Source organism: Leptodactylus fuscus, chromosome 4 (assembly GCF_031893055.1).
Source record: "Leptodactylus fuscus isolate aLepFus1 chromosome 4, aLepFus1.hap2, whole genome shotgun sequence".
In the NCBI taxonomy this organism is placed as follows: Eukaryota; Metazoa; Chordata; class Amphibia; order Anura; family Leptodactylidae; genus Leptodactylus; species Leptodactylus fuscus.
This window is the reverse complement of record NC_134268.1, coordinates 223078027-223103616: the sequence shown is the minus strand read 5'-3', so window position 1 is coordinate 223103616 and position 25590 is coordinate 223078027. Positions and strand designations below refer to the sequence as shown.

The 25590-nt window shown below is 45.4% G+C and overlaps 1 protein-coding gene across 3 annotated transcripts; it reads left to right on the top strand.

The window, feature by feature from the left end:
* Positions 1 to 9396: 9396 nt before the first annotated feature.
* Positions 9397 to 14799, top strand: LOC142201055 (uncharacterized). Of its 3 annotated transcripts, none has more exons than XM_075271879.1 (3): positions 9397 to 9483; positions 12637 to 12687; positions 12828 to 14799. In XM_075271879.1, the coding sequence occupies exon 3, from the start codon at positions 12872 to 12874 to the stop codon at positions 13964 to 13966; it is 1095 nt and encodes a 364-aa protein (XP_075127980.1). In that variant the 5' UTR covers positions 9397 to 9483; positions 12637 to 12687; positions 12828 to 12871; the 3' UTR covers positions 13967 to 14799. The 3 variants fall into 3 exon arrangements, with proteins under 3 accessions (XP_075127980.1, XP_075127982.1, XP_075127981.1); XM_075271881.1 differs by having other exon boundaries at positions 12637 to 12695; positions 12835 to 14799; XM_075271880.1 differs by having other exon boundaries at positions 9408 to 9483; positions 12641 to 12687.
* The last annotated feature ends 10791 nt before the right edge of the window (positions 14800 to 25590 follow it).

Sequence of the window (25590 nt, the reverse complement as noted above, 5' to 3'; positions counted from 1 at the left end):
TCAAAGGGATGCGGTGAGATCCTCCATTCCCTGGATGTCCTCCACCTTGCGGATTCAATGGCGGAGGGAAGGCGAATTTGTCGACTTCCAAAGCACAGGAATACATGCTCTGGCGATGTATGAGCCGTCACCCGTCAGTGACGGCTCATACACCCCTTTATGTGCCAATTTTCATAGGGGAAGTGAAAGCAACCACTCAGATGCTGTGGTCACATTTGACCAGGCATCCGAGTGGTTCAATGCCGCATACCCCCGGGCCCTGTAGTGTGACACATCCTAGCCCTGGTGGTTAGTGTGTCCACTCTACTTCAGAGCAGATGCCATATATTTAGTCACGTACACCAGGACCTACATGTACATTATGGGGCGCATAGGGGGTTAAAGAATAGACCTGAAAAAATAAAAAGAAAACTGTATTTGTAACCGGAAAAAAATGCAAAAATTATTTGTATAGCTTAAAGGGGAAAAAAATGTAAGTCAAAAATATATGTAAAATAAAAACCGGGGAAAATGGTCTAGTCCTGAAAGGGGGAACCTTGGAATTATTATTTTTTTCTACCTCGTAAGTGGAGAAAGAAGCATTATTCTGTGACAATATATTGAACATTGGTTTATTAGATGTAACGATGGTTCCTGACTGCTTAGCTCCATCTGTTGTACATTCGGGTGTTGGCGCCCGGGACTTATGGAAAATTACTGTAAATTAAAGGCACGCTCCTGGTGCAGGCTTCTTCTACAATGGCTGAGATTACGGAAAACGCCCAACTTGTCCTGCAAAATAACCAGCCCTGACAACCCAAAATGGATCCAACATCACAAAAATGTGCGAATGTAGCAACACACACAAAAACAAACCACAACTTTGGTATAGTGTCATCCAGTGAATACGTCCTATATACCACAATGGGAACATCTTTAGCACATGTAGCTCAGCACATACAGGGGTGTAGTGTCTGCGCATTGTGACCACAAAGGTATTTTTCACAATGTTACTGAAAGTGTAAAAAGTTTCCTTTTTCTTACAGACATCTCACTGCAGCAGTTTTAGAGGTTTGCTGGAATATTTTTTGGGTACTATGTTGTATTTTCAGATACTTCGAGGTTCCAGTACATTTAATACCTCCAAGGAGTGAACTCATTTTAACCCCTTCCCACTGACGGTATTTTTTGATTTTCATTTTTGACACCCCCCCCCCCCTTCCAAACCCCACAACTTTCCGCTCTCATATGAGGTCTTTATGTTTGTGGGACAAATTTTTCTTCCTGATGCCGCCATTAATTATTCTGTACAATGTGCTGGGAAGCTGGAAAATAAGTCAGAATGGGGGGGATTTGAAGATAAAATGCATTTGTGCAACTTTCTTGCGGGATTCGTTTTTACGGCGTCCCCTGTATTCTGTGTTTCGGTACGATTCCAGGGATACCTAATTTCTATGGTTTTATTTACATTTTAATCCCTTAACAAAAATCCAAAACTGTGCCTTTTTTTTTTTCTGACAGCCGTAGCTTTTTTATACTTCCGTGTACGGGGATGTATAGGGCGTCTTGTTTTGCAGGGCCGGGTGTATTTTTTAGTTCTACCATTTTGGGGAATTGCTTTTGCTTTGATAATTTTTTATTCAAATTTTTATCAGAGGCAAAACAGAGAAAAAATGGCGGTTTGAGACGTTTGACTTTTTTTTCCCACTACGACGTTTACCGTACAGGAAAAATATTTGTATAGATTTGTAGAGCCGGGGGGGTTCCGGTGCATGTTGTGTGCTGTATGATAGAGCAGATACCAGGCGGCTACTCGACCATGTCATAACTTGCAGCAGTGTCAAGTGAGAAACACAAAAACCCTATAAGAAGATAGAACGGAGACAGGAGCAGATGAAATAGATCACCGCGCTCCACTGTAGATTAAAGCAAATATCCTTTATTGGTGTCCAATAAAACACAACGCGTTTCGGGCTATCCGCCCTTTTTCAACTGTATGCCGGCCTCCTGTCCATGGTTGTTCCTCTTTGCTGCTCCCCCTGGGGGCCTTTGTGAGTTTTTACAGCTGCGCTAATGATATTGCGGAGACCGCTGGGGGATTACAAGGCGTCTGGCGGAGAGTTCTGGACAGTTGAAGTTTTAGGTGACATCAACTCCTCTACATCTAAACAACCCTCTATAGCCATGGCGATGCTGTGTGCTCCTTGTATATCTGAGGGCCTAGAACAGAATTATTTCATCTGGTAAGCTTCTTATACACACAAGATGTCGTCTGATTTTGGTCATCTTTGCCTGAAGATCTGTGATGGCAGATGGCAACTTCTGTCAGCCACAGAGTAAACATTTACGGCGTGGTCGCTGAATTTGGCCAGTTATTAAGAATACTGCAGATATATTTTTCTCTATACCGTCCAGTGCAATATGTCGATGGTGAGATCATTCGTACTAATGAACGCTCCGCAGCATCATGGCCGACTTTATCTCACACGAGTTGCTGCGCCGGTCGTGGTCCTCTTCATGGTCATCTCCTACTATTGGGATTATTTTTGTCCTGATAAGTTATTGAGTTTACCAGAATTGTCCCTTACTATATATGACCCCATATAGGTGCTCTCTAGAAGGTGAGGAGCAGTGGATGGTGCTCGCCAAAGATTCTTATGCACATTCTCTGATTTCAGACCCCTACGCACAAGCAAATGGGTCAGTGAAATCGAAACAAATATTACCAGGATTGCTCTCCTTGTGCCGTCACTGCCCCATTGAATTGTTTTGTAAAGAGGAATGGTCCAAAATCCCTTCATCCAGGATCCAGGAACTGATTAACAGCTACAGGAAGCGACTAGAGGCAAAAGGAGGAGCTACTAAATATTACTGGTAGAGATGAGCGAACAGTGTTCTATCGAACACATGTTCGATCGGATATCAGGGTGTTCGCCATGTTCGAATCGAATCGAACACCGCGTGGTAAAGTGCGCCAAAATTCGATTCCCCTCCCACCTTCCCTGGCGCCTTTTTTGCACCAATAACAGCGCAGGGGAGGTGGGACAGGAACTACGACACCGGGGGCATTGAAAAAAATTGGAAAAAGTCATTGGCTGCCGAAATCAGGTGACCTCCATTTTAGACGAATAGTGGATTTCAAATCCGGGTCATATGAGAATGTGAACTTTGTGACTATGAGACAGGGATAGCTGTACAGGCAGGGATAGCTAGGGATAACCTTTATTTAGGGGGGAATGTTATTAAAAATAACTTTTTGGGGCTCTATCGGGTGTGTAATTATGATTTTTGTGAGATAAACTTTTTCCCATAGGGATGCATTGGCCAGCGCTGATTGGCCGAATTCCGTACTCTGGCCAATCAGCGCTGGCCAATGCACTCTATTAGCTTGATGAAGCAGAGTGTGCACAAGGGTTCAAGCGCACCCTCGGCTCTGATGTAGCAGAGCCGAGGCTGCACAAGGGTTCAAGCGCACCCTCGGCTCTGATGTAGGAGAGCCGAGGGTGCACTTGAACCCTTGTGCACCCTCGGCTCTGCTACATCAGAGCCGAGGGTGCGCTTGAACCCTTGTGCACACTCTGCTTCATCAAGCTAATAGAATGCATTGGCCAGCGCTGATTGGCCAATGCATTCTATTAGCCTGATGAAGTAGAGCTGAATGTGTGTGCTAAGCACACACATTTAGCTCTACTTCATCGGGCTAATAGAATGCATTGGCCAGCGCTGATTGGCCAGAGTACGGAATTCGGCCAATCAGCGCTGGCTCTGCTGGAGGAGGCGGAGTCTAAGATCGCTCCACACCAGTCTCCATTCAGGTCCGACCTTAGACTCCGCCTCCTCCAGCAGAGCCAGCGCTGATTGGCCGAATTCCGTACTCTGGCCAATCAGCACTGGCTAATGCATTGTATTGGCGTGATGAAGCAGTGCTGAATGTGTGTGCTTAGCACACACATTCAGCTCTACTTCATCGGGCTAATAGAATGCATTGGCCAGCGCTGATTGGCCAGAGTACGGAATTCGGCCAATCAGCGCTGGCTCTGCTGGAGGAGGCGGAGTCTAAGATCGCTCCACACCAGTCTCCATTCAGGTCCGACCTTAGACTCCGCCTCCTCCAGCAGAGCCAGCGCTGATTGGCCGAATTCCGTACTCTGGCCAATCAGCACTGGCTAATGCATTGTATTGGCGTGATGAAGCAGTGCTGAATGTGTGTGCTTAACACACACATTCAGCTCTACTTCATCGGGCTAATAGAATGCATTGGCCAATCAGCGCTGGCCAATGCATTCTATTAGCGTGAACTGAGTTTGCACAGGGGTTCTAGTGCACCCTCGGCTCTGCTACATCAGATTGCTACATCTGATGTAGCAGTGCCGAGTGTGCATCAGATGTGTAGTTGAGCAAAACTGACTCAGCACTGCTAAGTCTCTGCATTCGCATAGGAATGCATAGGCCAGCCTTCGGCCAATCAGCGCTGGCTCTGCGGGAGGAGGCGGAGTCTAAGGTCGGACCTGAATGGAGACTGGTGTGGAGCGATCTTAGACTCCGCCTCCTCCAGCAGAGCCAGCGCTGATTGGTCGAGTTCCGTACTCTGGCCAATCAGCACTGGCCAATGCATTTCTATGGGGAAAAGTTAGCTTGCGAAAATCGCAAACTGACAGGGATTTCCATGAAATAAAGTGACTTTTATGCCCCCAGACATGCTTCCCCTGCTGTCCCAGTGTCATTCCAGGGTGTTGGTATCATTTCCTGGGGTGTCATAGTGGACTTGGTGACCCTCCAGACACGAATTTGGGTTTCCCCCTTAACGAGTTTATGTTCCCCATAGACTATAATGGGGTTCGAAACCCATTCGAACACTCGAACAGTGAGCGGCTGTTCGAATCGAATTTCGAACCTCGAACATTTTAGTGTTCGCTCATCTCTAATTACTGGCACTTTTCTGGTGAGATGCCCAGACTTTTGCATCGGTCACATTTTGGTATATTGCATATTGCACATTTTCTGTTAGTACAATAAACCTCATTCCAATCCTGAAATATTACTGTGTCCATCAGTTATTAGATAGATCAGACTGAAATGGCTGCTGCAAACACCAAAATATTTACAACTAAACATGATTAAGATTAATAGGGAGGCACAAACTTTTTCATAGGACTGTATACAGTGGCATGCAAAAGTTTGGACACCCCTGGTCAAAATGACTGTTATTGTGAATAGTTAAGAAAGTTGAAGATAAAATAATCTTCAAAAGACCTAACATTACACAGGACACATTCCCAACGTATTTCTTCAGGGCGGGAAAAAAATAAATCATATTTTACATTTTAAAATGAACAAAAAGTTAAAATGGCCTAAAGCAAATGTTTGGGCCCCCTGCATGGTGAATATCTAGCAGCACCTCCTTCAGCAACTTGTAAATGCTTCTTGTAGCCAGCCAAGGGTCTTTCAGTTCTTGTTTGAGGGATTGTCATCCATTCTTCCTTGGAGAAGTCTTCCAGTTCTGTGACATTCCCGGCCCGTCTTGCATGTTCTGTCCTTTTGAGGTCTGGCCACAGATTTTCATTGATGTTCAGATCAGGGGACTGTGAGGGCCACGGTAAAACCTTCAGCTTGGGCCTTGTTCGGTTGTCTATGGTGGATTTTGATGTGTGTTTAGGATCATTATCCATTTGTAGATACTCTCCTCCTCCTCCCACTTTTTCTCCTCTTCTTCTTTTCAATTTCAGCTTTTTTTTTTTTTTTTTTTTACAGATGGTGTTGTTTGCTTCAAGAAATTGCTGTGCATACCCATGGCCACAGTAAGTAAGCGTCCATTTTCTTGTGGCCTGAGGGCATGCCCAGTTGGCTCTGCCCAAGGCCTACAAGTTTGACCGCCGGCACCAGAAGAAGACGCGTGAAGAGGACGTTCCTGAAGAAGATGGAGGTGGCGCTGGAGATTTCTCTCGCAGCATTAGAGACGCCGCCAGTGCTGCGAGAGAACTCATTTGCATACCGACAAAAACCGGGATTTTTACGGAACGGCGGCCCGGAGAAGACATCTAAAGGTAGGAGAAGAAGAGGCTTTCTTAAGGCTGTTCCTACGTGTTAGTGAGAAAAAATTGTGTTTTAATGATAGGATCTAGAGATGAGCGAACACTGTTCGAGCGAATATCAGGCCGTTCGAGGTATTTGATTCCAATTGAATACCACGAGGCAAACGCACTAAAAATTCGCATCCCCTCCAACCTTCCCTGGCACTTTTTTTGCACCAATAACTGTGCAGGTGAGGTGGGACAGGAACTACGACAACAGAGGCATCGAAAAAAAATCGGAAAAAGTAATTGGCTGCCGAAATCAGGTGACCTCCAATTTATACGAATGGTGGATTTAATATCTGGGTCATATGAGACTGTGAATTCTGTGACTGTGAGACAGGGACAGATGTACAGGCAGGTTAGCTAGGGGTTACCTTTATTTAGGGGGGAATGTCACTCACCCAGCTCTTTGGGGCTCTATCTGGTTGGGATCCCTGGTAGCTTGCGATATGCGGGAGCTGACTTTTTCCCATAGGAATGCATTGACTAGCGTTGATTGGCCGAATGCCATACAGAGTATAGCATTCGGCCAATCAATGCTGGTTCTGCCAGAGGAGGTGGAGTCTAAGATCGGTCCACAGCAGTCTTCATTCTGGTCCGATGTTAGACTCCGCCTCCTCACAGACGAGCCTCCGGCCGAATGCTGTACTCTGTATGGCATTCGGCCAATCAACGCTGGTAAATGCATTCCTATGAGAAAAGTCAGCTCGTGCATATCGCAAGCTGACAGGGATCCCGACATAATACAGTGACTTGGGCTTGTTAGATGCCCCCAGACATGCTTCCCCTGCCGTCCCAGTTGCATTGCAGAGGTGTTGCATCATTTCCTGTGGTGTGATAGTGGATTTGGTGACTCTCCTGAGTCGAAAAGTGGGATCCCCTGAAACAAAGCATTTTTCCCCATAGACTATAATGGGGTTTGATATTCGTTTGAATAGTCCAATATTGAACAGCTACTCGAAATGAATACCAAATATTTTACTGTTTGCTCATCTCTAATAGGATTCCTTTAATGGTTGGAGAGATGTTCTTTTCCTGAAATTCTGTGCCCTTTCTCCAAACGCACCACTGATCATTGTGGCCACAGAGTTCTTCTACTTTATCCTCCTTGGTCCACAGGACTTGTTCCCACAATGCCCCCGGCCTCTTTACATGTTCTTTTGCAAAATTCTGACACAGAATTTTATGGTTAGGACACAGGAGAAGTTTTCTTCTGACGGCTCTTCCATGAAAGCCGTATTTGTGCAGGTATCGCTATCAGTAGAACGATGTACCACAACTCCACAATCTGAAAAATCTTCCTGAAGGTCTTTTGAACTCAAGTGGCCCCCATGATAATATTATAGCAGTGCCCCATTATAATAATATATCAGTGCTCCCATTATAATATCACATTATACTAGTGCCCCATTATGATAATATATCAGTGACCCCATTATAATAATATACTAGTGTACCTATTATAATATACAGTATTAGTACCCCATTACAGTAATATATTAGTGCCCCCATGATAATAATATATTAGTGACCCCATTATAATAATATATCAGTGGCCCCATGATAATAATATATTAGTGACCCCATTATAATATACAGTATTAGTAGCCCATTACAGTAATATAGTAGTGACCCATTATAATAATATATTAGTGCCCCCATTATAATAATATATTAGTGACCCCATTATAATATACAGTATTAGTAGCCTATCATGGTAATACAGCAGTGCCCCATTATAATACGTTACTGACCCCATATATTATATATCAGTGGCTCCGATTATATTAGTACCCTATATAATATATTAGTACCCTATTATAGTAATATTAGTGACCCCATTATAATATACAGTATTAGTACCTTATTAGAGTAATACAGCAGTGCCCTCATTATAATATCACATTAGTGCCCCATTATAATAATACGTTTCTGACCCCATATATTATTGGCTCCGATTACATTAGTACCCTATTATAGTAATATCAGTGCCCCATTATAATAACATATCAGTGACCCCAATATAATAATATATTAGTGCCCCATTATATTATGCAGTATTAGTAGCCTATCATGGTAATACAGCAGTGCCCCCATTATAATATCACATTAGTGCCCCATTATAATACGTTACTGACCCCATATATTAGTACCCTATATAATAATATATTAGTACCCTATTATAGTAATATTAGTGACCCCATTATAATATACAGTATTAGTACCCTATTATAGTAATACAGCAGTGCCCCCATTATAATATCACATTAGTGCCCCATTATAATAATACGTTACTGACCCCATATATTATTGGATCTGATTATATTAGTACCCTATCATGGTAATACAGCAGTGCCCCCATTATATTAGTACCCCATTATAGTAATATAGTAGTGACCCCATTATAATATACAGTATTAGCACCCTATCATGGTAATACATTAGTGCCCCCATTATAATATACAGTATTAGTACCCTATTATACAGCAGTGACCCCATTATATTATACAGTATTAGCACCCTATCACGGTAATACAACAGTGCCCCATTATAATAATACGTTACTGACCCCTTATATTATTGGATCTGATTATATTAGTACCCTATCATGGTAATACAGCAGTGCCCCCATTATATTAGTACCCCATTATAGTAATATAGTAGTGACCCCATTATAATATACAGTATTAGCACCCTATCATGGTAATACATTAGTGCCCCCATTATAATATACAGTATTAGTACCCTATTATACAGCAGTGACCCCATTATATTATACAGTATTAGCACCCTATCACGGTAATACAACAGTGCCCCATTATAATATCACATTAGGGACTCCATTATAATACACAGTATTAGTACCCTATTATAGTAATACAGCAGTGGCCCCATTATACTATCACATGAGTGCCCCCATTATATTATACAGTATTAGTACCCTATTATAGTAATACAGCAGTGGCCCCATTATAATATCACATTAGGGACTCCATTATAATACACAGTATTAGTACCCTATTATAGTAATACAGCAGTGGCCCCATTATACTATCACATGAGTGCCCCCATTATATTATACAGTATTAGTACCCTCTCATGGTAATACAGCAGTGCCCCCATTATATTAGTGCCCCAGTATAATGATACCCTATTACAGTAATCTATTGGGGTCTCCATCTCCTCAGGTTTCTGCCCCTCTCCATGAGGTGAGCACATTTATCACGTGACTTCCATTTCCCGCCCAGTGTGAGGCCCGGGGCCGCCGCCTCAGTCTCCTCACACACAGAGCAGCGGTGGGCGGGGCTTGCTGTGACGTCACGCCGCAGATTACGCGCTGTGTCGTCACATCCGGGACCTTTCTCTCGCCGCCGATCTCTTTGGCGCTTCATCTTCTTCGCTGCCGTGTGCTGAGGACGCCGCTGGCCGGGTGGGTGACTAGGAGAGGCCGCGGGGCTCACGGGAGTCCGGGCTGCCTTGGCTGTGGCGCCGCAGTGCCGGGTGTCGGGGCGGTATATCACTCTGTACAGGGCGCTCCGACCCCGGACACTGCGTCCGCCTACATAAAGAACGGGGCAGCCGGGCCGTGACGGGCGGTGTGGGCATGGAGTGAGGAGGGGGAGGCCCGGCGGGGGAGGATTATACCTCAGGGGACGGAGGGCTGGAGGAGGCCGGGAAGATGTGGAGGTTGTGGAGCGTGAGGGAGGCGGGAACTGCGGGGAGCTGGAGGCTGCGGCCCTGAGCACGGGGAGAACTGCCCCTCCATGTACAGGCTGAGGGCAAGACTCTGCATCTGCCCCGATTATTACCCCACACACACTACTGCACCCCCGGAGACTATACCAAACTCCAGAGGCGGCACTGTGCCCCCTAGTGGTCAGCCACTCATCTACTCTGCAAAAGTTTGTTGGAATATTAAGATTGTAGCCCTTTATCTATAATAGAGTAAGACCCCCCCCCCTAATATCTGCTGCCCCCCAGATTAGTCCTGTATGGAGGCCCCAGGGGGTCAGTTGGGGTAACGCAGAACACCAATCTACTGCATAGGGGCCCGAAACAAAGGGCGACCCAATATCCTGACCAAAAGAAGGTGGAGACACTGAGGGGATTACTAACCGAGCCTGAAACTGGTGTGACATAGCAAATGTACCGAGGAGGAGCAGCCATGTGTGTCTGTACCCAAGGCAGTATATAGGCCTAGTACATTACATTACTTATCCTGTATTATACTCCAGAGCTGCGCTCACTATTCTGCTGGTACAGTCACTGTGTACATACATTACATTACTTATCCTGTATTATACTCCACAGCTGCGCTCACTATTCTGCTGGTGCAGTCACTGTGTACATACATTACATTACTTATCCTGTATTATACTGCGCTCACTATTCTGCTGGTGCAGTCACTGTATACATACATTACATTACTTATCCTGTATTATACTCCAGAGCTGCGCTCACTATTCTGCTGGTGCAGTCACTGTGTACATACATTACATTACTTATCCTGTATTATACTCCAGAGCTGCGCTCACTATTCTGCTGGTGCAGTCACTGTGTACATACATACATTACTTATCCTGTATTATACTCCAGAGCTGCGCTCACTATTCTGCTGGTGGGAAAACTTATATAAGATGTAACTCAGGATACAGTATCAGTAATGTATGTACACAGTGACTGTACCAGCAGAATAGTGAGCGCAGCTCTGGAGTATAATACAGGATAAGTAATGTATGTACACAGTGACTGTACCAGCAGAATAGTGAGCGCAGCTCTGGAGTATAATACAGGATAAGTAATGTAATGTGTGTACACAGTGACTGCACCAGCAGAATAGTGAGCGCAGCTCTGCGGTATAATACAGGATAAGTAATGTAATGTATGTACACAGTGACTGTACCAGCAGAATAGTGAGTGCAGCTCTGGAGTATAACACAGGATAAGTAATGTAATGTATGTACACAGTGACTGTACCAGCAGAATAGTGAGCGCAGCTCTGGAGTATAATACAGGATAAGTAATGTAATGTATGTACACAGTGACTGCACCAGCAGAATAGTGAGCGCAGCTCTGGAGTATAATACAGGATACGTAATGTAATGTATGTACACAGTGACTGCACCAGCAGAATAGTGAGCGCAGCTCTGGAGTATAATACAGGATAAGTAATGTAATGTGTGTACACAGTGACTGCACCAGCAGAATAGTGAGCGCAGCTCTGGAGTATAATACAGTATAAGTAATGTAATGTATGTACACAGTGACTGTACCAGCAGAATAGTGAGCGCAGCTCTGGAGTATAATACAGGATAAGTAATGTATGTACACAGTGACTGTACCAGCAGAATAGTGAGCGCAGCTCTGGAGTATAATACAGGATAAGTAATGTAATGTATGTACACAGTGACTGTACCAGCAGAATAGTGAGTGCAGCTCTGGAGTATAATACAGGATAAGTAATGTAATGTATGTACACAGTGACTGTACCAGCAGAATAGTGAGCGCAGCTCTGGAGTATAATACAGGATAAGTAATGTAATGTATGTACACAGTGACTGTACCAGCAGAGTAGTGAGCGCAGCTCTGGAGTATAATACAGGATAAGTAATGTAATGTATGTACACAGTGACTGCACCAGCAGAATAGTGAGCGCAGCTCTGGAGTATAATACAGTATAAGTAATGTATGTACACAGTCATTGTACCAGCAGAATAGTGAGCGCAGCTCTGGAGTATAATACAGGATAAGTAATGTATGTACACAGTGACTGTACCAGCAGAATAGTGAGCGCAGCTCTGGAGTATAATACAGGATAAGTAATGTAATGTATGTACACAGTGATTGCACCAGCAGAATAGTGAGCGCAGCTCTGGAGTATAATACAGGATAAGTAATGTAATGTATGTACACAGTGACTGTACCAGCAGAATAGTGAGCGCAGCTCTGGAGTATAATACAGGATAAGTAATGTAATGTATATACACAGTGACTGTACCAGCAGAATAGTGAGCGCAGCTCTGGAGTATAATACAGGATAAGTAATGTAATGTATGTACACAGTGACTGCACCAGCGGAATAGTGAGCGCAGCTCTGGGGTATAATACAGGATAAGTAATGTAATGTATGTACACAGTGACTGCACCAGCAGAATAGTGAGCGCAGCTCTGGAGTATAATACAGGATAAGTAATGTAATGTATGTACACAGTGACTGCACCAGCAGAATAGTGAGCGCAGCTCTGGAGTATAATACAGGATAAGTAATGTAATGTATGTACACAGTGACTGCACCAGCAGAATAGTGAGCGCAGCTCTGGGGTATAATACAGGATAAGTAATGTAATGTATGTACACGGTGACTATACCAGCAGTGTAATGTATCTTCAGGGTTCATACCCATGGTGATATAGATGATAACTCACTGACTCCCATATCTTCCCATATCTCTGACTCTTGCTTGGTCTCTGTCCCGCCATATATAGCTGACAGCCGTGGTCAGACAGAGGCCTCTGTATATCCTAAATATAAAGTCTAGGTGTTGTCCGTGTGTAAGCTTTTCTGATGTTCTTTCTCTCCACAGGTAGTCTTCATTTCGGTGCTGTGATCCCTGTTGGGTGTCAGTGATTACCCGGTGAGTACGTGGCTGCTGCTTTAGTGGTCTCCGCTCCTGACGTATAATCTGTATGTTAATACAATACATTATTTAGTGAACATCTGCGCGCTCCATCACCACTGAATCCCATATTCACCGCATCTTTTCACCCTTGACAGGCTCTAGAACATCCATAAAGAAACAAATCTGAAATCCACAGAAAATGGATGACAGTCCTACCCATGTGGAAACCATTGATGTCTACATTGAGCCTGATCCGGAAGAGGAGGAAGTGAGGCGGCCGGTGAAGAGGCCACGGAGGGATGAGGACTTTGTGCCTCCTGATGATGAGCTGGATGAAGACAGCACCCACGAGGATGATGATGACAGTGACTACTCTCCTCCTACCCACGGAAGAAACCTGAGAAGACGCCGACAGTATTACTGCTCGGAGTGTGAGAAGTGCTTCAAGCACAGTGCCTCTCTGGAAGCTCACCGCAAGATTCACAAGAATGAGAAGAACAATGTGTGCGATGTCTGTAATGCCCGTTTCGTCTCCAAGTCTGATCTGATCATACACCGCAGGGTGCACCAGCCAACTAACCATCGCATTGACATTCCCATTGCTATGCCTATCAGAACCCCGACTGAAAGCTCCAACTCCAGTGGCAGCAGCAGCCCCCTACTCCTCCTGGATGACAAACCTCATCAGTGCAACTACTGCGAGAAAAGGTTCCGAGACAAGTCCATCCTGGAAGCCCATCAAAGAATCCACACTGGAAAACTCGCCTATCCGTGCTCCTTGTGCGAAGAGAGTTTCTCCAAACCGGCGCTGCTTGCGGCTCATAGCAACATCCACCGTGAAGGGAAACCCTACCATTGCGACCAGTGTGAAAAGAAATTCAACGACCAGTCTCTACTCGTCGCCCACAAGAGAACCCACACTGGAGAGAAGCCTCAAAAGTGCAACCATTGCAACAAATGGTTCCCCAACCGCAGCAGCCTGGAAGCTCATGGAGAGTGCCACCTGAAACCCAAGCCCTACAAGTGCCGGCACTGCGAGAAGAGCTTTAACGACAAGGCCCTGCTCATCACTCACGAGGGCGTGCACACAGACACTAAACCCTTCAAGTGCAACCAGTGCAGTGAGAGCTTCTTCCTGAAAACCCAGTTGGTAGCCCACCAGGCCACACATGCCCCTGACAAACCCTATCCATGCAGCCAATGCGAGAGGAGCTTCAACAAAGAGGAGACGTTGCTGGCGCACATCCGGGTGCACAACATGCAGAATGCAGAAAGGCCAAAACCCTTCAACTAATTGATTTTATGTTCAGGTTTTAATTTTCAAGCTGAGCCCCGTAATTCCTCCAGCAAGCCTTCCGATTGTCATCGTTGGCAATATCCAATTTATTTCTTCTCTGCTGTCCACCATGTCCTTCTGATGAAAGGGATGTCACATGTCACGGACATTGCGAATATAGCTACCCACGTATATCCTCGTAGGAGAGGATGTCAGGCGAAGATTCTTATCAGACACTGCGGGGGTCTTGGAGAGATCTGCATGCCAATTGGTGAACATACTGGACTCCCCCGGTTGTAGATAATAGAACTCAAACTTTTGGGCTGGTGGGTGGGGGGAGGGAGGGTTACTTCTGTGGAAACCAGTCACGATACAAGGACCTATATTTGAGGATGGAAGAAACTGGACACTTCAAGGTGGTAGATTTCGATCTTCTACGACCTCAGAAGAGACACATTGGGTGAAGATACAACGTCAATTTGTAAAACGAGTGGTTGATACTTTCTCCTTCCAATCTTTTTCACCAGAATCGGTCGCTTCCATTGTTGCCGCCGTCATCCTCTCCACGTTGGGGAGGGAGGCGCCGGCCCCGGAGTCTGATGCCAGTAGCAGTTAGTTTGGATCTAGATTTGTAATGAAGCGGGGGAGGAAGAGGTTTCTTGTTCAGAAAGGGGAAATAAAGATGTTATTCCAGTCCATACAAGAGAATAGGAAAACATTCAACTTCGATGGAATCTCCACGTAATCGTTATTCTGTATATAATTCTTCTGCAACACATTAAAGTGCATTTCCAGTGCTCTGGAGACAATACTGGGTATGTGTCATAGGCTCTACAATAAAGTTGCTCTAGTTGTTGTTTTTTTTTAATACAAATTTCTTGGTTTTTTTTTTTGTTTTTTTCCCCCCTCCCCTCATTTGATTACCCCAGGCATTACCCCTGCAGACAGCAGCCCCGTCCACCAGGTCGTATTCCATAGCCTGATACTCTTTCTAGTAGCCATGTAGCTTGCTGGGTAAGAGGTATCACTGCCTACTTTATTTTGTACATTTACATGACATCCTTCAGGTCATTCTGCCGGGAGCTATGCCTCTCTATTCCCTCTTGGCCATGTGTGCAGGTGTTGTCAGAGTGGGCAAAGCTGATGCCAGACTCGCAAAGGTGCTTGAGAGAGAAGAAAAGGATGGTCAGGGCTCAAGCTGGTGCCCAGGAGTTTAGATTACGCATAAATCTGCCTGTATATCAGACTATTAGCTGGGTGAGGGCTCCTCATGGCTGGGCCGTGTGACACCTCTGCTCCTACTTTCTGGTAAGATGTGACCATGATGTCTGATGAGTTAGTTTATTTCCTTCCCCCATAGCTGTATTCATGACTTACCTTGGGGGTATATTGAGTCTCGTGGCCCTCAGACTGTTCAGACCGTGCGCCCTCTCCCCCATTCATGTCTAAGACCCCTGTGAGAGATGAATGTCTTATAGTGAACCCCTTTCAGTATAATGGCCCCTTTACACAGTAGAGTGACGCTCAGAAATTCAGATTTATTTTTTTTTAACAATTTCAGGTTTGGTCTAACCACAAGCTATTCTTATACTGTGGGGTATCTTCAGACCCTCGCTTCTGTAATACCTGGAGGCCCAGGACAGGTGAGTAAACAGAAGGTAGTCTTTCCTCTGCTGGGCTCTGGGATAAAATTCTGCCGTCTTCCATCATGACGGCAGGTTGTGCTTGGCCCTGTCACCGTCATGTGGCGTAATGACCATAGAATCCTCCATGTCATTTGGGGGCCCCCGCCAGAGCCCAGGGAAGGTAAGACTGACTATTATATTTGCTCTCCTCACCTTGACTACTGCTTATTCTTTGAGGGTTTGATAAGCACAACAGTAATTTGAGGGTGGCCAACCCCACAAACTACCATTATAGGGGAGGGGGATGGTGTTGATCATGGGTACTTAGTCTCACTTTATAAAGTAGGTAAATTTGGACCAAAATGTAATGTACTTCAATAATAATAATAAAAAAGGCTCTCTGTAGTGTTCCTGCCACCAGGTGTCGCTCTTCTAGCTGATACTAGGGCAAGGTTTGTCTATAAAGAAATTATATAAGCAAGACGTCTTCACAGTGAGTGTACGGGGAGGGTCGGGTCTCTTCATAGTGAGTGGTGGTGGTGGGGGGGGGAGTTGGATTCGGGTGGTTTGGGGTATAACAGTCCATGCGTCTCATCTTCCTCTTCGTTGGTGACCACTATATGGGGAGGTGGGGGCGGGGCGGGTGATTTGGGGTATAACAGTCCGTGGAGTCTCATCTTCCTCTTGTTTGGTGACTACTATATGGGGGGTGGGGTGGGGCGGGTGATTTGGGGTATAACAGTCCGTGGAGTCTCATCTTCCTCTTGTTTGGTGACAGCTGGACACGTATTGGGCAGCGATCTCCACAGTGGCCTCTTCTTCTCCCAGTAGGATGTAGAGTTTCCTCTTCTCCCAGTCTGGGATGTGGGCAGAGAGTCTTTGGTAGTAGACGGCCCTCACAGCTGAGTATTTGGTGCAGTGTAGCAGGAAGTGGGTCTGGTCTTCTAGGGCCCCCTGGTCACAGTGCTGGCACAGTCTCTTCTCCCGTGGCTTGTACATCTGCCTGTATCGCCCCGTCTCTATCTCTAGGTTGTGGGCGCTCAGTCTGTACCGGCTCAGGGTCTGTCTGTGCTTGGGGTGGCGTATTCTCTCCAGGTAGGTGGCCATGGTGTAGTCCCTTTGTAGGGATTGGTACACATTGGTGAGTTTCTTGGAGTTATTTATTTCGTTTCTCCATTCTTCAATGTACCGCTCTCTGTTTGCCTCTGTGGTCGCCTTTATTTCGGCCTTGGTTATCATCTGTTGGTGTTTTTGGTTTGGTGGTTGGCTGTTGTTTGGTTGGTGAGTGTCTGGTTTGCTCAGGTGGCTTAGCCAGGCTTGGTGGTGGTAAGAGCCAGGACTGCTGCCCTGTATGTGTGTCCAGAATGATAGCGCCCTCTTCTGTATGGTGAGCCATAGGGGGAGTCTGCCTAGCTCTGCCCTGCAGGCTATGTTGGTGGTGTTGCGATGGACATGGAGCAGGTATTTGCAGAACTCCAGGTGGAAGTTCTCTGTTGGGCTGGAATCCCACTTTGACTGGTCTGGGTAGGTGGCTGGGCCCCAAACCTCACTGCCATAGAGAAGGATCGGGGAGATGACTGCATCAAATCTCTTCAGCCAGACCCTCACCGGTGGTTTGAGGTGGTACAGTTGTCTTCTGATGGCGTAGAAGGTTCTGCAGGCTTTTGCTTTCAGGGTTTCTATTGCTGCTTTGAAGCTTCCTGATTGGCTGAGCTCCAGCCCCAGGTAGGTGTAGCTGTTGGTTTTCTCCAGTGTGGAGCCGTTCAGTGTGAATTGTGAGGTGGTGGAGGCTTTATTGTGGCCCTTCTTCTGGAATACCATGATTTTGGTCTTCTTCTGGTTGATGGGTAGGGCCCATGTGGTGCTGAATTTTTCCAGCACTGACAGGCTTTCTTGGAGGTCTTTCTCGGTGGGGGCCAGGAGTAGGAGGTCGTCGGCGTATAGAAGGAACTTCACCTCCCGGTCGTTCAGGGTGAGGCCTGGGGTTGGTGAGGCCTCCAGGGCTGTAGCCAGTTCATTGATATAGATGTTGAAGAGCGTTGGGCTCAGGCTACAGCCTTGTAGAAAAACTTGTGTCTGACTGATAGGATCCCTTTAAATAACACAACTTTAATTTTCTTTTAGATAGAATTTGAAAATGAAACTTCTGCGACTGGATTTTATAGGCAGCGAAGGATTTATTCCAGACCTTTAATAAATCTGCCGCTTTTTTTGTCTGTTTTAAGGGACTGTAAAAAAAAAAAAAAAGTCGTATTCTATTTTTGACAGTTTATTTTTATGGATCTAGCAATATGTTTCAGCGTAATATGGGATTTGTGAAAATAGGTTGTAGACAGATGCAAAACAGCGGTGATGTTATATCTATCTGCAGGGCTGGGGCGATATGTTGGTTCTGGTGACAGTAACCTATCTATCTGCAGGGCTGGGGCGATATATGCTGGTTCTGGTGACAGTAACCTATCTATCTGCAGGGCTGGGGCGATATATGCTGGTTCTGGTGACAGTAACCTATCTATCTGCAGGGCTGGGGCGATATATGCTGGTTCTGGTGACAGTAACCTATCTATCTGCAGGGCTGGGGCGATATATGCTGGTTCTGGTGACAGTAACCTATCTATCTGCAGGGCTGGGGCGATATATGCTGGTTCTGGTGACAGTAACCTATCATCTATCTGCAGGGCTGGGGCGATATATGCTGGTTCTGGTGACAGTAACCTATCTATCTGCAGGATTATATAGTTAGATAGTGACCGGTGCATTGTCCCGGCCGGCACCTCGTGTAACATCCGGAGTCCTCAGAACTGACGATCGCTGAATAAAACCAGGCGGGAAAATCAGAATTTTTGTATTTGACAAATTTAATGTAAAATTTCATACAATAAACGGCGACTTATATGGAGGCAAAATGGTGCAAAGAATAGAACGGACTTCAGACAACAGGACAGTCACTGTGTCTCCAATGACCGGATCCGACAGCACAAGTACAACACTCAGGTCGTCACAGTCACGGCTGGAACGGAATAAGTGTCTGTAATACGGAGCAAGTAATACAGATACAGAACGATGGAGCGCGGAACGTGAGTGCACGACACTCAGAGAGGAATGATCCCAATAAAGTCCAGCGATCGGAGCCCTGAATCCTGGGGGTATATCTACATCTATATAGAAAAGTGCTCATCTCTCTCCTCCACTAGGGGGAGCCGTCTGTATACAGGATTGTTATTGAGCACAGTGTATAAACAGTATGCAGTGGGCTCCCCCTAGTGGTGGAGTTGTATCCTATAACTCTGCAGGTGACGACCGTGCGCTGCTACAAGGTGGAGACCGGACTGTCATGTCTGTAATAACGGCCAGACCTTCTAAGTGTGCGAGCTCAGGACACGGAGGATGTGACACGTACGGTGAGCGCGGCCATACAGCAGCCTGGGCGTAGTACACGGCGGTCAGAATTCTCCTTTAGATTCAGTGCCTATAGGGGGTACGGCCATGACCCCAGCTATCCTCTAGATGGGGGTGGTCCGGACATGCTGGAGACTAGATCCCTATTACAGGGGTATTGTCATCGGGGCAGTTACAGCCACGTGCACTGGATAGGCCACAACTTTATAAACCTTCCTTATAAAGCCCCAACATATACCGCAGCGCTGTATGGAGTCACTCACAATCTATAGTGAGACCCTGCACTATGTGGGCCCTAGTAGGGAGCACGGACCCCTGACCCCCCTCCCATGTCATGGTCGCAGTGATGGAGCAGAGGGTCGCCTTGTGCTGGTCTCCTCATTCATGTCACCGTCTCCCTACGTCATTGCACTGACCCGCTTCTGTCCGTTGTCCTTCACTTCTGGACCACAAATACAGAGAAAACTGCACAGACATGATTGCAGCCTAAAAATGGCCGCCGGCCACACGTCTGATCCCCGCAGGATTGTAGACGGGGAGATCACCGCATCGAGTCTAATACAAATCTGTAGATAGTGAGTGCCCCCTACTGGTGGTGAAGGGTGACAACATCTTCCTATTTACCTTTATGAAGGAGATTTGGAGCTTTATCAGTAGAACTGAGCACTATTAATATATTGGGGGGGGGGGGGGGGGATCTGTCACATTACGTGAAGTCAGCGGATGTAATACCGTAGTGAGTATTGTCTGTACACAGCGGGGCAATGATGGGGGCGCAGTAACTCAGCCCTCTGCAAAGTGTACACAGAGGTCACATGACTATGGAGGTGGCCGAGCCAGGACCCCCTGTATACCATACCTGATGTTGGGAGGTCAGTGCACCGGGCAGGGCTTGCACCCAGCCAGCAGAATCTCTACATGTCAGAGACATCACGTGAGCTCAGCGTCCGGCTCATCCTACAGCACTGCAGTCCCGGGCCATGGTCATACACAGCACTGTGCAAAAGATTTAGGCAGGTGTGGAAAACATGCCGGGCAGCAAGAAGAAGAAGGGAATGAAGAAAAGAGAAATGTAAATCCCCTCAATATTCGGAATCACCTCTATCCTTTGCCTTCTTCTCGGCACTTGCAGACAGTTTTTGTCAGAACTGGGCAAGGAGGTTGTTGCCGCCGCCATCTTGGAGAACTAAGCCCAGATGTGAGGAGGAAGGCCTGCTCCAATCCGTCTGTCTCTATGTCATCCGAGACAGACTGCTGATGAGGAGATCAGGGGCCGGATCATCACTTTCAGTACCCCTCCTCCCAAGGACAAAGGTCACACAAAATATTGATGGGATTTACATTTCTCTATTCTTCACTCACAAAAATGAAATATTAACACTTCTATTTTTTAAAGTCAATCTTAATATACGCCTAAAACCTTTGCAAAATACTGTATAACCACCAATTATATATTAAACATGGTAGCTAAATCACTGTGTACATACATTACATATCCTGTATTATACCCCAGAGCTGCGCTCACTATTCTGCTGGTGCAGTCACTGTGTACATACATTACATTACTTATCCTGTACTATACTCCAGAGCTGCGCTCACTATTCTGCTGGTACAGTCACTGTGTACATACATTACATTACTTATCCTGTATTATACTCCGGAGCTGCGCTCACTATTCGGCTGGTGCAGTCACTGTGTACATACATTACATTACTTATCCTGTATTATACTCCAGAGCTGCGCTCACTATTCTGCTGGTACAGTCACTGTGTACATACATTACATTACTTATCCTGTATTATACCCCAGAGCTGCGCTCACTATTCTGCTGGTACAGTCACTGTGTACATACATTACATTACTTATCCTGTATTATACTCCAGAGCTGCGCTCACTATTCTGCTGGTGCAGTCACTGTGTACATACATTACATTACTTATCCTGTATTACACTCCAGAGCTGCGCTCACTATTCTGCTGGTACAGTCACTGTGTACATACATTACATTACTTATCCTGTATTACACTCCAGAGCTGCGCTCACTATTCTGCTGGTGCAGTCACTGTGTACATACATTACATTACTTATTCTGTATTATACTCCAGAGCTGCGCTCACTATTCTGCTGGTGCAGTCACTGTGTACATACATTACATTACTTATCCTGTATTATACTCCAGAGCTGCGCTCACTATTCTGCTGGTGCAGTCTCTGTGTACATACATTACTTATCCTGTATTATACTCCAGAGCTGCGCTCACTATTCTGCTGGTACAGTCACTATGTACATACATTACATTACTTATCCTGTATTATACCCCAGAGCTGCGCTCACTATTCTGCTGGTGCAGTCACTGTGTACATACATTACATTACTTATCCTGTATTATACTCCAGAGCTGCGCTCACTATTCTGCTGGTGCAGTCACTGTGTACATACATTACATTACTTATCCTGTATTATACCCCAGAGCTGCGCTCACTATTCTGCTGGTGCAGTCACTGTGTACATACATTACTTATCCTGTATTATACTCCAGAGCTGCGCTCACTATTCTGCTGGTACAGTTACTATGTACATACATTACATTACTTATCCTGTATTATACTCCAGAGCTGCGCTCACTATTCTGCTGGTGCAGTCACTGTGTACATACATTACATTACTCATCCTGTATTATACTCCAGAGCTGTGCTCACTATTCTGCTGGTGCAATCACTGTTTACATACATTACATTACTTATCCTGTATTATACTCCAGAGCTGCGCTCACTATTCTGCTGGTGCAGTCACTGTGTACATACATTACATTACTTATCCTGTATTATACTCCAGAGCTGCGCTCACTATTCTGCTGGTGCAGTCACTGTGTACATACATTACATTACTCATCCTGTATTATACTCCAGAGCTGTGCTCACTATTCTGCTGGTACAGTCACTGTGTACATACATTACATTACTTATCCTGTATTATACTCCAGAGCTGCGCTCACTATTCTGCTGGTGCAGTCACTGTGTACATACATTACATTACTTATCCTGTATTATACCCCAGAGCTGCGCTCACTATTCTGCTGGTGCAGTCACTGTGTACATACATTACATTACTTATCCTGTATTATACTCCAGAGCTGCGCTCACTATTCTGCTGGTGCAGTCACTGTGTACATACATTACATTACTTATCCTGTATTATACCCCAGAGCTGCGCTCACTATTCTGCTGGTGCAGTCACTGTGTACATACATTACTTATCCTGTATTATACTCCAGAGCGGCGCTCACTATTCTGCTGGTACAGTCACTGTGTACATACATTACATTACTTATCCTGTATTATACTCCAGAGCTGCGCTCACTATTCTGCTGGTGCAGTCACTGTGTACATACATTACATTACTCATCCTGTATTATACTCCAGAGCTGTGCTCACTATTCTGCTGGTACAGTCACTGTGTACATACATTACATTACTTATCCTGTATTATACTCCAGAGCTGCGCTCACTATTCTGCTGGTGCAGTCACTGTGTACATACATTACATTACTTATCCTGTATTATACCCCAGAGCTGCGCTCACTATTCTGCTGGTGCAGTCACTGTGTACATACATTACATTACTTATCCTGTATTATACCCCAGAGCTGCGCTCACTATTCTGCTGGTGCAGTCACTGTGTACATACATTACATTACTTATCCTGTATTATACTCCAGAGCTGCGCTCACTATTCTGCTGGTACAGTCACTGTGTACATACATTACATTACTTATCCTGTATTATACTCCAGAGCTGCGCTCACTATTCTGCTGGTACAGTCACTGTGTACATACACTCACCGGCCACTTTATTAGGGACACCATGCTAGTAACGGGTTGGACCCCCTTTTGCCTTCAGAACTGCCTCAATTCTTCGTGGCATAGATACAACAAGGTGCTGGAAGCATTCCTCAGAGATTTTGGTCCATATTGACATGATGACATCACACAGTTGCAGTCACAGATTTGTCGGCTGCACATCCATGATGCGAATCTCCCGTTCCACCACATCCCAAAGATGCTCCTCTATTGGATTGAGATCTGGTGACTGTGGAGGCCATTGGAGTACAGTGAACTCATTGTCATGTTCAAGAAACCAGTCTGAGATGATTCCAGCTTTATGACATGGCATTGCATTATCCTGCTGAAAGTAGCCATCAGATGTTGGGTACATTGTGGTCATAAAGGGATGGACATGGTCAGCAACAATACTCAGGTAGGCTTTGGCGTTGCAACGATGCTCAATTGGTACCAAGGGGCCCAAAGAGTGCCAAGAAAATATTCCCCACACCATGACACCACCACCACCAGCCTGAACCGTTACCGATACAAGGCAGGATGGATCCATGCTTTCATGTTGTTGACGCCAAATTCTGACCCTACCATCAGAATGTCGCAGCAGAAATCGAGACTCATCAGACCAGGCAACGTTTTTCCAATCTTCAATTGTCCAATTTCGATGAGCTTGTGCAAATTGTAGCCTCAGTTTCCTGTTCTTAGCTGAAAGGAGTGGCACCCGGTGTGGTCTTCTGCTGCTGTAGCCCATCTGTAGCCTCAAAGTTGGACGTACTGTGCGGCGTTCAGAGATGCTCTTCTGGCTACCTTGGGTGTAACGGGTGGCTATTTGAGTCACTGTTGCCTTTCTATCAGCTCAAACCAGTCTGGCCATTCTCCTCTGACCTCTGGCATCAACAACGCATTTCCGCCCCCCACAGAACTGCCGCTCACTGGATGTTTTTTCTTTTTCGGACCATTCTCTGTAAACCCTAGAGATGGTTGTGCGTGAAAATCCCAGTAGATCAGCAGTTTCTGAAATCCTCAGACCAGCCCTTCTGGCACCAACAACCATGCCACGTTCAAAGGCACTCAAATCACCTTTCTTCCCCATACTGATGCTCGGTTTGAACTGCAGGAGATTGTCTTGACCATATCTACATGCCGAAATGCACTGAGTTGCCGCCATGTGATTGGCTGATTAGAAATTAAGTGTTAACGAGCAGTTGGACAGGTGTACCTAATAAAGTGGCCGGTGAGTGTATATTACATTACTTATCCTGTATTAAACCCCAGAGCTGCGCTCACTATTCTGCTGGTACAGTCACTGTGCACATACATTACATTACTTATCCTGTATTATACTCCAGAGCTGCGCTCACTATTCTGCTGGTACAGTGACTGTATATACATTACTTATTTTGTATTATACTCCAGAGTTGCGCTAACTATTCTGCTGGTGCAGTCACTGTATATACATTACTTATCCTGTATTATACTCCAGAGCTGCGCTCACTATTCTGCTGGTGCAGTCACTGTGTACATACATTACATTACTTATCCTGTATTATACTCCAGAGCTGCGCTCACTATTCTGCTGGTACAGTCACTGTGTACATACATTACATGACTTATCCTGTATTATACTCCAGAGCTGCGCTCACTATTCTGCTGGTACAGTCACTGTGTACATACATTACTTATCCTGTATTATACTCCAGAGCTGCGCTCACTATTCTGCTGGTGCAATCACTGTTTACATACATTACATTACTTATCCTGTATTATACTCCAGAGCTGCGCTCACTATTCTGCTGGTGCAGTCACTGTGTACATACATTACTTATCCTGTATTATACTCCAGAGCTGCGCTCACTATTCTGCTGGTACAGTCACTGTGTACATACATTACTTATCCTGTATTATACTCCAGAGCTGCACTCACTATTCTGCTGGTGCAGTCACTGTGTACATACATTACATTACTTATCCTGTATTATACTCCAGAGCTGCGCTCACTATTCTGCTGGTACAGTCACTGTGTACATACATTACATTACTTATCCTGTATTATACTCCAGAGCTGCACTCACTATTCTGCTGGTGCAATCACTGTGTACATACATTACATTACTTATCCTGTATTATACTCCAGAGCTGCACTCACTATTCTGCTGGTACAGTCACTGTGTACATACATTACATTACTTATCCTGTATTATACTCCAGAGCTGCGCTCACTATTCTGCTGGTGCAATCACTGTGTACATACATTACATTACTTATCCTGTATTATACTCCAGAGCTGCGCTCACTATTCTGCTGGTGCAGTCACTGTGCACATACATTACTCATCCTGTATTATACTCCAGAGCTGCGCTTACTATTCTGCTGGTGCAGTCACTGTGTACATACATTACATTACTTATCCTGTATTATACTCCAGAGCTGCGCTCACTATTCCCTATAATACAGGGGTAGTCTCTTATATTAGATGACTGTCTCTGACATGTAGAGAACACTCCCGAGCTCCTCAGATTTCTCCATGATGTTAGATACCACTTCTCCACCATTAGCCACAGACCAGGTGTTAGCGCCCCCTGCAGGCTCCGCTGCTCTATATAATTACAATGTAGTGAATGTTGGGCCAGTTATAAGGTGCGGACATTACTTATAAGACATCTTCACTGGCCCGGGGCTACTTACACAGACGCGCTGCCCCCGCCCCGGCGGCCATGTCAGTCATGGACAATATACTATAAATATTCATTACAATCTTCTTTTTTAATAAATAGATTTATACT

Bases quoted from the DNA above. Each gene is read 5' to 3' on its own strand.
- LOC142201055 (XM_075271879.1), top strand. From the start codon at position 12,872: ATGGATGACAGTCCTACCCATGTGGAAACCATTGATGTCTACATTGAG.